Source organism: Vigna radiata, unplaced genomic scaffold, assembly GCF_000741045.1.
Source record: "Vigna radiata var. radiata cultivar VC1973A unplaced genomic scaffold, Vradiata_ver6 scaffold_43, whole genome shotgun sequence".
Classification (NCBI taxonomy): Eukaryota; Viridiplantae; Streptophyta; class Magnoliopsida; order Fabales; family Fabaceae; genus Vigna; species Vigna radiata.
This window is the reverse complement of record NW_014542924.1, coordinates 1,374,449-1,385,119: the sequence shown is the minus strand read 5'-3', so window position 1 is coordinate 1,385,119 and position 10,671 is coordinate 1,374,449. Positions and strand designations below refer to the sequence as shown.

The 10,671-nt window shown below is 37.3% G+C and overlaps 1 protein-coding gene and 1 pseudogene across 2 annotated transcripts; one reads left to right on the top strand and one right to left on the bottom strand.

Annotated features, from left to right (window-relative positions):
- Nucleotides 1–5,255: 5,255 nt before the first annotated feature.
- LOC106752701 lies at nucleotides 5,256–7,331 on the bottom strand (annotated as a pseudogene).
- Nucleotides 7,332–7,905: 574 nt separating this feature from the next.
- On the top strand, nucleotides 7,906–9,299 carry LOC106752743 (ethylene-responsive transcription factor ABR1-like). 2 transcript variants are annotated; one of them, XM_022777250.1, is made up of 2 exons: nucleotides 7,906–8,395; nucleotides 8,467–9,299. In XM_022777250.1, the coding sequence occupies exons 1-2, from the start codon at nucleotides 8,122–8,124 to the stop codon at nucleotides 9,117–9,119; spliced, it is 927 nt and encodes a 308-aa protein (XP_022632971.1). In that variant the 5' UTR covers nucleotides 7,906–8,121; the 3' UTR covers nucleotides 9,120–9,299. The 2 variants fall into 2 exon arrangements, with proteins under 2 accessions (XP_022632971.1, XP_014489970.1); XM_014634484.2 differs by having other exon boundaries at nucleotides 7,909–8,395; nucleotides 8,488–9,299.
- Nucleotides 9,300–10,671: the final 1,372 nt, after the last annotated feature.

Genomic DNA, 10,671 nt, shown 5'->3' with positions numbered 1-10,671 from the left:
TTATAATGCGGTATTAATTACTAGGGGAGGCTAGGGATAACAAGCCGGTAGTTAATATTAGGCCCTTTTCGCCGAGGGATCGGGTTTAGGGGAGGCTTAGAAAGTCGCATAACAATTAATCAATCTAATAATCAAGGGTAGTATGTAAGAGAGAGTGGAATAGATGAAATTGTTAGTACCCAACAACATCCATCCATCCATTGTTTTCGTTTGTCAATTGAATCAACTTTACTTTTGCATGTTAATATTTTTATCCTCCAACCCATTTATTAAATTTTATTTTTCAAGTCTTATTATTTTAATTCACGCGAACGAGAAAGCCATACGAGTCTCTTGGAAAAAACGATACTTGGTCTTACTATTTATATTACTTGTACGATTTGGTACACTTGCCAATTTGTCAACACATAACCACAATCACAACATCATGCATCTGTTCACATAGCTTGTGAACAACCACCTGTATATAAGCATATAATGCACGTTCTCAATGTCATCAATATCAAAGCATCATCAAGCAATACCCATCATGCAAATATCAATAATCAAACCACTGCATCAGATAAAGTTTCCAACCAAGTACATCAAAACCTATACTACTAATAGAAGTAAATAAGTTCAAAATACAAAACCAAAAGATAAGAAAAATCATGTTCTAGTGCAGATAGCATCCATCAGTAGATGTTATCTCATCTCCTCAGCCCATGTTGTCATTAGAGTCCTCCTTCTTTCCTTCTTTAGCATCCTCAAAGTCAGTGTCCTCATCATCCTCCATGTCTAGAGCTTCAGTTGCTCCAGCTCCACTAGTTTGTGCCTGCTCTTCTGACCATGCCACCACATTGTTGAATTCGTCCATGGTCCACTAGTGTGCAGGGGGCGTGTCATAAAGCCCTATGATCATCTCAGTTGTGGCCACCTGTCCTCTGTGGATGGACTGCAATTTGGCCTCCATCAGAGACACGTACGTGTCTCTCATCTAGAAAGGCTCTTCATCATGAGTCGGTGCATGTCCCTGTGGTGGTCCTCTCCTCCTAGGTCATCTTTAAGGCACTGGTTTGGCCGCCTCATCTCCTCCGCAGTATTGCCTATAGTAGGCCTCATCAATGGCTTTCCTCGGCCTCTCCAATGGTGGAGTAAAAGTGTCCACCCCAGCTAGCTGACAAAGGTGTGTAATTAGAGAAGTATGTCGTAAAGGTTCTTTGTTGCTCATAGTGGTCGAGCCTCAATCTTTATTACTCCATTCTCTTTGAAGCCTTTCACAACCCACAACTTTTTCTTGAATCTCACAGGAGTGCCAAGTTTGAATTGTGCATCTTTAGAGTCATTGTGAATCGTCCCTCCTTTATCAACTCTATCTTTTTCCTTAACCTGCATTAGGACACAATTTTTACCTTTATTGACCGGTTTTGCAGATTTATGTCTTGTCACATGTGCATCCTTACATGCAGCTTTGTACCAATCCTCTTCACTTGAATCTGCTTATCTTTGAAGACATCAAAGATCACCTCCTCTTCTTGGTCTTTAATCACTATCAACCCATCATCCACATTGATGACTATTTTAGCCGCTTTCATAAACAGCCTTCCAAGAATGATTAGGATCTTGTCATCCTCCTTCATCTCCATCACCACAAAGTCAACCAGGAATTCAAGTCTTTCGATTCGAACAACAACGTCCTCCACCACATCGTAGGGTTTTTTTTATGATCCATCCATCATTAGCAAGGAAATCTTTGTCAGCTTCAATCTAGGACCACCAATCTTCTTTAGCACAGATAGGGGCATCAGATTAATGCTTGACCCTAAATCAATTAGGGCTTTCCCTATCTTCATGTCCCCAATGGTGCAAGGAATTGTTCTTGGAACCTTCACTTTAGGAGGATGTTCTCTCTTCAAAGCCATGCAGCAGGTACTTTGTTCATCAATAATCTCCTCACTTAGATATTTCTTCCTTTCAAGGAGACTTTTCAAAACTCTTGCATACACAGGGACCTGTTGCAAAACATCAGTCAAAGGTAATATCTCCAATTTATTGAAGATTTCTCTAAAAAAACTCAAATGTTTCTCTTCATCACTCTTTTCACGCCCCTCTGGATAAGGTAGAATTTTTTTCATCTTTTTCAATTTTTTTTCTCCCTTCTTCTCTTCTTCTTTTTCCATCTCACCCTCACATATTTTCTCTTCTTTTTATTCTCTCCTTTCTAACTCAACGCTCTCTTTTTCCTTTTCCACTCTCTCCCTAAAAACACTCACTATGGCCTTACAATCTTCCTTAGGGTTAACCTCAGTATTAGCCTCAAACTGATTTTCTGCTTTGTCCTCCATCCTCTTGGCTATTTGGCCAACCTACATCTCCAAATTTCTGATAGTAGCTTCATTACTCTTAATGATGAAGTCATGCACCTTCAAAAATTGTTGGAACATCTCTTAGTTTTGTCATTCAAAGCAGATACATGTTGCCATAGTGGTGATGGTTGTCGTGGTCTGTTGAATTGGCCTCCTATTTGTCCAACTTGTCAATTTTGCCCTTGACCCATGCTTGGATGAGGTTTCCACCCTTTGTTGAAATTACCTTGGCAGAATTGGAAAATTGATTGCCCATGTAATTGACTTCTTCTTGGGCCTCCTCTCGATAAACACATTGACCATTGATATGGTCACCGCCACATCGTTCACAGAGTTGTTGTTGCACCTGTCAAAAATTCTTCAGCTCTTTAGGCAATTGAGCGAGTGTCTTTGTCAAATTCTCCAGCTGTTGAGTTATGATCTTGTTTTGTGCAAGCAAGGCATCTTGAGTTGGTAATTGTACAACTCCCTTTTGTTGAAGAAGAGCTTCTCTTTCACTATGTATCTCATTAGCAGCCATATTTTCTATCAATTCATAAGCTTCCTCTAAAGTCTTGCACTTGATGTTACCTTCAGTTGAGGCATCTAGCATAAGCTTTGTTTGAGAGCCAAGACATCCAAGGAACAATAGGACTACTAATACTTCATCAAACCCGTGCATGGGTGTCTTCCTCAATAAGCTTTTGTATCTATCCCATGTCTAACCTAGGTTTTCCTCCATGCCTTGCCTGAAAGAAGAAATTTACTATTTACCTTTGTTGATTTTGGACTAAGGGAAGTACTTGTTCAGGTGCTTTGACACCACAACCTCCTACTTAGTAAAGCTATCCTCCAGGAAAGAATTCAACCATAACTTAGCATTGCCTCCCAATGAGAAAGGAAACAAGCTAAGTCTTATCGCCTCATCCAGCACACCATTGATCTTTACAGTGTTGCAAATCTCGTTGAATGTGGTTGCTCTTCACCAATTGTATCAACGTCAGTTTCACCTCCATGTTCAGTGCATTGACCCTCGGCCTTGCAATGCTATTAAAGTGATGAGAGCCAACAACAGTGGTGTGATCTGCCAAAGTACGTCTTCTAGTGTTCTCCTCAGCCATCTCCTCTGTGCTCTAGTAAGATAATTGCGGTGAGAGTTGTAACAGTGCCTCTAGAGGAGGAAATAATTCTCTAGAAGTTCGAATCCTCCTTCTCCTTCGAGTTTCACTTAAGCCTTCAAGAAGAGGTTTTGAATTTTTCTTGCTCCTAGTCCGAATTGTATCCTGCATACACAAGAAAAAGAAAACATAGAAAACACTTATTAGAAAATGCTCTTACTGTTTGAGGTTTCAGATTGAATTCGTTAGAAGCTCCAAGAATTCTCCAAGAAGACGGTGGTGATCTTCCTTGAGAGAGATTCAAAAGGAAAAGTCACTGCTCTTACTGTTTGATCAATATATGCACAAAGAAGGTGCTTCTGGTTTGATCTTGATAGGCTTGACATCCTACGAAGACTGTTGTTTTTGAATGAAGGCTTGGCAACTTGTGAAGTCTGCTGGGATAGGCTTGGCATCCTGTGAAGAGTGCTGGTGACACGTTGAGGATTGTTCGACGTGGGTGCATATTGCAGAAGAGGGGATTCTTGCTACAATTTTGGTTTTGTGTGTGCAACTATATTTGGTTTTGGGTTAGAGAGGAGATTTATATTTTTGCATGGTGCTTCTATAAATTCCTCGTTGTAAAAACTGCAACCATTATAGTGCATTTGCTTCTTGGGTTGGAAGGACATTGGATGTAGGCATTGTTGGCCGAACTAGTATAAACACAGTATTTGAATTTTCTTATCCCTACACTGTTTATTAATGTAGGCAACCATTATAGGCAGTCAACTGCGTTTTCAGCTACATTAAATTTTCAATAACTTGCTGGAAAGATCAAAAGCTTTGAATTTTTCATACCAAGATTGCGAAAAGATTTTAATTTTGAATTAACAGCAATTCACCCCCCCCCTTTTGGTGTAAAAAGAAGCCAACCTGTTTCATAACAAGAGTGTGCTACTAGGGTATCCAAAGACAAAAACAAAACTACACTAAAACACAACGACTATATTAGACGTCGGTTAATGCCTACACCGACGTCTATAGTGACCTTAGACGTCGGTTAGTGCCATGTTCGAAGTCTTTATAGTGCTCTTAGACGTCGGATGGTTCCCACACGATGTCTATATGGTGCTCTTAGACGTCGGAGTAGGCCTTAACAACGTCTATTGACGTCGGACATGGGACTAACTAACGTATATATAGACGTCTGTTATATGGATATTCGACGTCCCATTAACGTCACCCGTAATGACGTCGGTTGTGAAAAAGACGTTAAAAGCCCAAAATAACAGACGTCTGAAGCCCTTTCTGCGCTAGTGTCTAAACAATCCAAATTTTGAAGTTTAATAATTAGCATTGAACGAAATGTTATTGTGTAAGAAAAATTGTTTGAAACAAGTAGCGTCTAGTAAAGAAAATATTTCTATAGAAAATAGTGTGATAAATATTCACCAATGTTTTAGCCATGAGAAAACATGTTATGTTTATATCATCTGATGAATACACATTTGTTTTACCAAACGATACATTTATTAGTGAATCAACAAATGATTAAATGTCTTAAACATGCTATCACTAGTACAAAAATCATATTTTATGACGTACAAAAACGAACTATGACGTACATAGTTTTATACGTTATAATAGGTCTACATATTTTATGACGTAGCAAAAATTTACTTTATCTGAACATATTATGACATTGTTTCTAAAAGAAATAACTCTAATGAATGTGAACATAAATATTTTTACTCAATATCAATTCGAAACAATTTTCTCCAATTATAACATACAAAACTATGTACGTCATATTTCGTTTTTGTACGTCATAAAATATGATTTTTGTACTAGTACTCTTAACGGGATAAGATGGCTCGATCGCAATTCCACACTTTCTTGATCTGCTGTTACCCAGATTTCTTTCCATTCTGATGTATCCTTCCTCTCCCCAATCAGCACCCCATGAATTCGTCACAATCCAATAATCATGACCATATTCTGTACCATACTCAACAGCCACAACACCATGATCTAGTGTTGTTCCACATCTTCTAGAGAAGACACCCTGACAAATATGAAATATACTGATTAAAAAATTATGTCAACATTGCAAAACCAATTTTGTTTAAAGTTTAAAATTGAATAGGGAAAGAGTGGAAGTTTTTATGTTCTAATCAAAAGCAAAAAATAAACCACATGTTTTTCACTTAGACTCAAAACTTTGGACTTTGGATCTTCCCATTCTACTTCTTTCTATGCAATAGGCACACCTTCTTTCCCCAGGTCATGAATAAAATCAGATTGGAAACTTACAGATGAATAAAGTTGAAATCCCCTTCCTCCTCCTTCAATAGCAACGCTCACGGGCTGATTTGCAACGACCTTTTTCAATGCTAACTCATCATAGGAATTAACATCTTCATGAGAATCAATAGAAACAACTTTGGCATTTTTCTGCACATTAGCAAAATAAACAAACAAAACAAAGGAACATAAGAATTTGATTGATAACTATGTTTTAGAAGCAATTATTTTCTTTAAAGATCAGGTCCAAGTTACTAACCCTATACTGGTCACATGTACCATCAACAACACGGTAAGGGTAATCCTCCTCGGAATCGATTCATTGTTGATGATGAACTCAAATGCATAGTCCATAAGTCCTCCATTGCATCCCATGTTATATCCTGTATCACAACCCACCAATTCTTGTTCTGATAATGAAATCAGTTCGCCAGTCACTATCTTATTAATTCCTTGCACAACACCAATTGTTGAGAATGACCAACAGCTCCCTACATTAAAGAAAATAGTCATTAAACAAAAATCTCAAACTAACCTTAAAAAATTACAGGTTATTAAGACAAAGATCACTCAAGAAACTCATTTGTCAGAATACAACTACAAACACCGAAGCACTCTCCTAAGCTAAAGTAACTTTCTTTAAATTATTATTTTGACCTTTTTACTCAGGTTAAAATGTAGAGAATATTAAATAATCTTGGACAACAGAAGGTAAAAAAAATTGGTATGGTGCACAGAGACAAAGAACTATAAAAGTGATTGATAGGTTTTAAGTAGTCATATGTCCTGACGAATCTGCGTAAGATTCATATACAAAAACGAACTATGACGTACATAGTTTTGTACGTTATAATTGAAGAAAATTGTTTCGAATTGATATTGAGTAAAATTATCTATGTTCACATTCATTAGAGTTATTTCTTTTAGAAACAGTGTCATAATATGTTCAGATAAAGTAAATTTTTGCTACATTATAAAATATGTAGACCTATTATAACGTACAAAACTATGTACGTCATAATTCGTTTTTGTACGTCATAAAATATGATTTTTGTACTAGTGTATACTACTTAACATTTATCAATGTTTAAAATATTTAATGCGTGTATAAAAAAAATAGTCGATGTTTATATACAGCATAATACATTCTCAAACAAGAGGTTAAAAGAAAAGCGGTAGGGAAAATATTTTTATTGAATGAGTAAAGTGAATATTTTCATTTTGAAACCTCGTCGAGACACACTATCAGCCATATCCTTCTCCCCACTAAATTCTGGATAAGGGTTTGTTCATATTTAAATGATGTGAACATCTTCAACAGAAATGTGAACGTAACAAAGTTTTGCATACATGCATTTATTGATCTACTTGCATGGGGTTCTTCCAAAAGATTGCTTAGCTTTTGAGTGCGTCGTTTTAGAAAAGAAAAAGAAATAGCTAAATATACCCCACTTGGTGGGTCTTGATGTTAATTTGGCACCTTTGGATTCATCCTAGTCCAGAAGATATCCTTTTAGGAAATAGATGGACATAAAAAGAGGATTTTTGGAGACAAATTGATAAAACTTTAGTGCATTACCAAACCTGTACCTTGATGGGTCATGCCGATTACTAAATTTAGGTATTTGATATATCCTTTTGTGATGAAAAAAAAACAGGTACTTCTATTAAAATCTCACAAAACAAATATAAGCTCTTTATATATTTAAAAAATATCAAGAAATTTTGTAATTTTTTCTCCGACTTGATATTTTGAATTAAAATGAAAGAGTTTAGGTGAAAAAAAAAATCAAATAGTACAAAATTTGTCTTTTAGTTACTATATTTATTTGTAATGTCGGCTAATACAAGTGTTACTTTTTCTTCACTTTTTGCCGACTAGCAGGAACTGCCGGTGGAGGTTCCTCTCCACACAGAAAACTTGCGCCGGCAACTTTATGCTTTCACATTTTACATTTTTTTATGGTAGTTATTAAAATATAAAATATAATCTGTTCTTAATTTTTAATTAATTAATTAATTTGGGCACCTTAACTGTGGCGCAAAAGAAGATTAGCAGATAGAGAAAAATAGAAGGAAATATTCAAACCGCTTTAAATTTAATCTAATAAATAAGAATTATTGTCTTATTAGATTTAGTTGATAAATAAGGAGAGAAGTTGTATATGTGTGAGGTGTTCAATAAATCACCACCGACTGACTCTCGTATGGCGGCGCCTGCGAACACTTTGGACCTTTCCATGGTTTCATATATATAAGAAACAACTGACGGGGTTGTGGATTCGAAAGGGTGTTCCTGCATGCACAAAAGCTAATCAAAGTGTCTCTGATTTTGTTTATTTAAGGTGGCGAATCAAAGAGAGAAAAACGAGGTTGACAAGAAGGAAGGAGGGATGATGAACACGCATGCATTGTCAAGGCTGTTTCCGGGTATGAATAGGGAGAGAGAGATGTCTGCTATGGTCTCAGCTTTGACCCACGTTGTCACCGGAGAGGTTCCAAAATCCACTGATTCTGCGTTTCTCCATGATAATCATGCTGTTACACCACACGTGCCTTCTTCCGCTTCTACAACACCATCTAATTATGTTCTTGGCACCTCTTCTCACAAGAGAGCAAGGGAACAAGACGCATCGTGCTTCTCGCAAACCTCTTCTATGCCAAGAAGTAAGAACATGTTCAAATCTTTACCATCTTCAATTTTCTTCTATCGTTGCTGGGTTCGTGTTTGGAATATTTTAACGAGATACATAATACAGGTGGCGAATGTTCAAACAATTCGAGAAGCAGAATAACAAGGGAAATGGGAAATGCTGTGTACGAATACAAGACGACGGAGAATGTTAGAGGGGATGAGGAGAGGAGGAAATACAGAGGAGTGAGGCAGAGGCCGTGGGGGAAATGGGCGGCGGAGATAAGAGATCCGTTCAAGGCGGCGAGGGTGTGGTTGGGGACGTTTGACACCGCGGAGGCAGCTGCCAGAGCATACGATGAAGCTGCTCTCAGATTTAGAGGAAACAAAGCGAAACTGAACTTCCCTGAGAATGTCACTCTCCGGCAACCTCAGTTTAGTGTTTCGAATTCTTCCACTTCTCTTGTGTCCATTTCAACGTCGACGGATCCAGTTGTGCATACTCCATCTTTTCTCCCTTCTCAAGGTGCCACCAACGTTTACGAGTATTTTCAGCTCTCGGGCTTCCCCAACACCCTTTATGATGATAGGACGCTAGCCACGTCTTCCATGGCTTCTCATCTTCACTCTTCTTCTTCCTCCTCCTCTTCTTCTTCTGCCTTTGTAACTTCTTCGCAGGACACTTCACTTTCTTCCTTTTATTCTACCCAGATACCACCTTGGTCAGCTTCTGCTCCTAGCTCTTCTTCCTCCGGATGATTCCTTTTGTTTATCTTTTAAGTTTGTCTTCATTTATCTTTCATTATACTTCTTCATGAATTTTTTTTAAGCCATTATAGCTCCATCTCTTTTGTCTGTAATTGCATTGTCGATCCCATTCTGATTCATTATTTTGGCTGACGATGTTTATGGAGGAAAATAAATCGCCATGTTTGAACTCGACTTGAGTAAAGTTTAACAGCTTCATTTAATGAAGAACTTGACCCATTTTTTTAGCTACACTGAATTTTAAGATTTCTTTATCATACATGTCATTTTATTATCAATTTTTCTATTTTAATTCGTGATTTTGCAAAAAGAGTTATTTAATTTTCTGTTCCTCCAAAACTAAGGCTTTAAAGTGATTGATGTCTTAATGCAAAAGGAATAAAGAATAATATTTCAGGCATAATATAAGGTGGAATCTATATGAAGTTAAAAACTAACTACTCTTCTCACATTACATGTTAATAACGTTGCGGGAGAAAAGTGCTTTGACATTTTGTTCCATCCAGCAATTTAATGGTTTAGCCTTCAATTTCTTACTAGAATGGCAGCATCTTCCTGATCTAGCAAATTCTTTTCTTCCTTTTAATTATTATACAAATGTCGTTATCACAATGAGATTCAAACATTCATTCGGCGGATTATTATATTCACCTTGTTGAACTTAGAATTTTCGTTCAAACAAGCTCCTGGTGAAATGGTCCAACGCCTCCTTTAAACACTCAGTGTATACAAATATGCAAGTTAACGTAAGATGAAACACAGACCAAAGTTTAGAAGGAGCAAACCCTCAATTTGACTGCAACCATCCTGAGGTTTGACTACCATAGGATATATTCAACGTTGCTCGACTACGTAAGCATAAGCATCACTTTGTTCGCAAAAGGTTCACAAAGTAAAAGTTAAGGGGCAGAACTTACGTACACACACGTGAAGATAATTAAAAACAGGAAAAGAATTTAGTGTGAACCAAGGTTGGCTGGCAGAGCCTTACTATTATAACGCTTCCTTGCGTCTGAGCAAAGTAACTCGAAAATAAGTTTCATTTTAAAGCTTCCTTTTTTATCTCTATACACGTCCCTCTCAACCCAGGGAGAGAAAGTACTATGCACACTTATGCCACACGTAAGAGCTCAGTGGCGTGTAAAACACCGAAAACAATGATAATGTTGTACAAGTAACATAATGGCTCAAGCAAGTATAACTTTTACATAACATTGACTCAATCGTTTATTATGCAGTTTAATTATTATTTGAAAAAATGACACTGGCGTTCATGTTGAGTAATTGCATAGTCATATTTTGACCTTTTACTCGAGCAGCACGGATCCCAGGAATCACCCTAATCACCATCAAGGTCATGCAAAATAGTGACCACACAGATTTTTGCACGGCGAGGAACAATGTCTCAGGTCAAAGTAAGGAAAAAACTAATGTTCCGCCATTTGGAAAACATTTGGCACTTTGTTTAGTAGTAAATTAGGATGCGTGGATTTTGTCGGGACGAAATAGTGAGACAAAAAGTTGGGAGATCCAACGTTGAAAA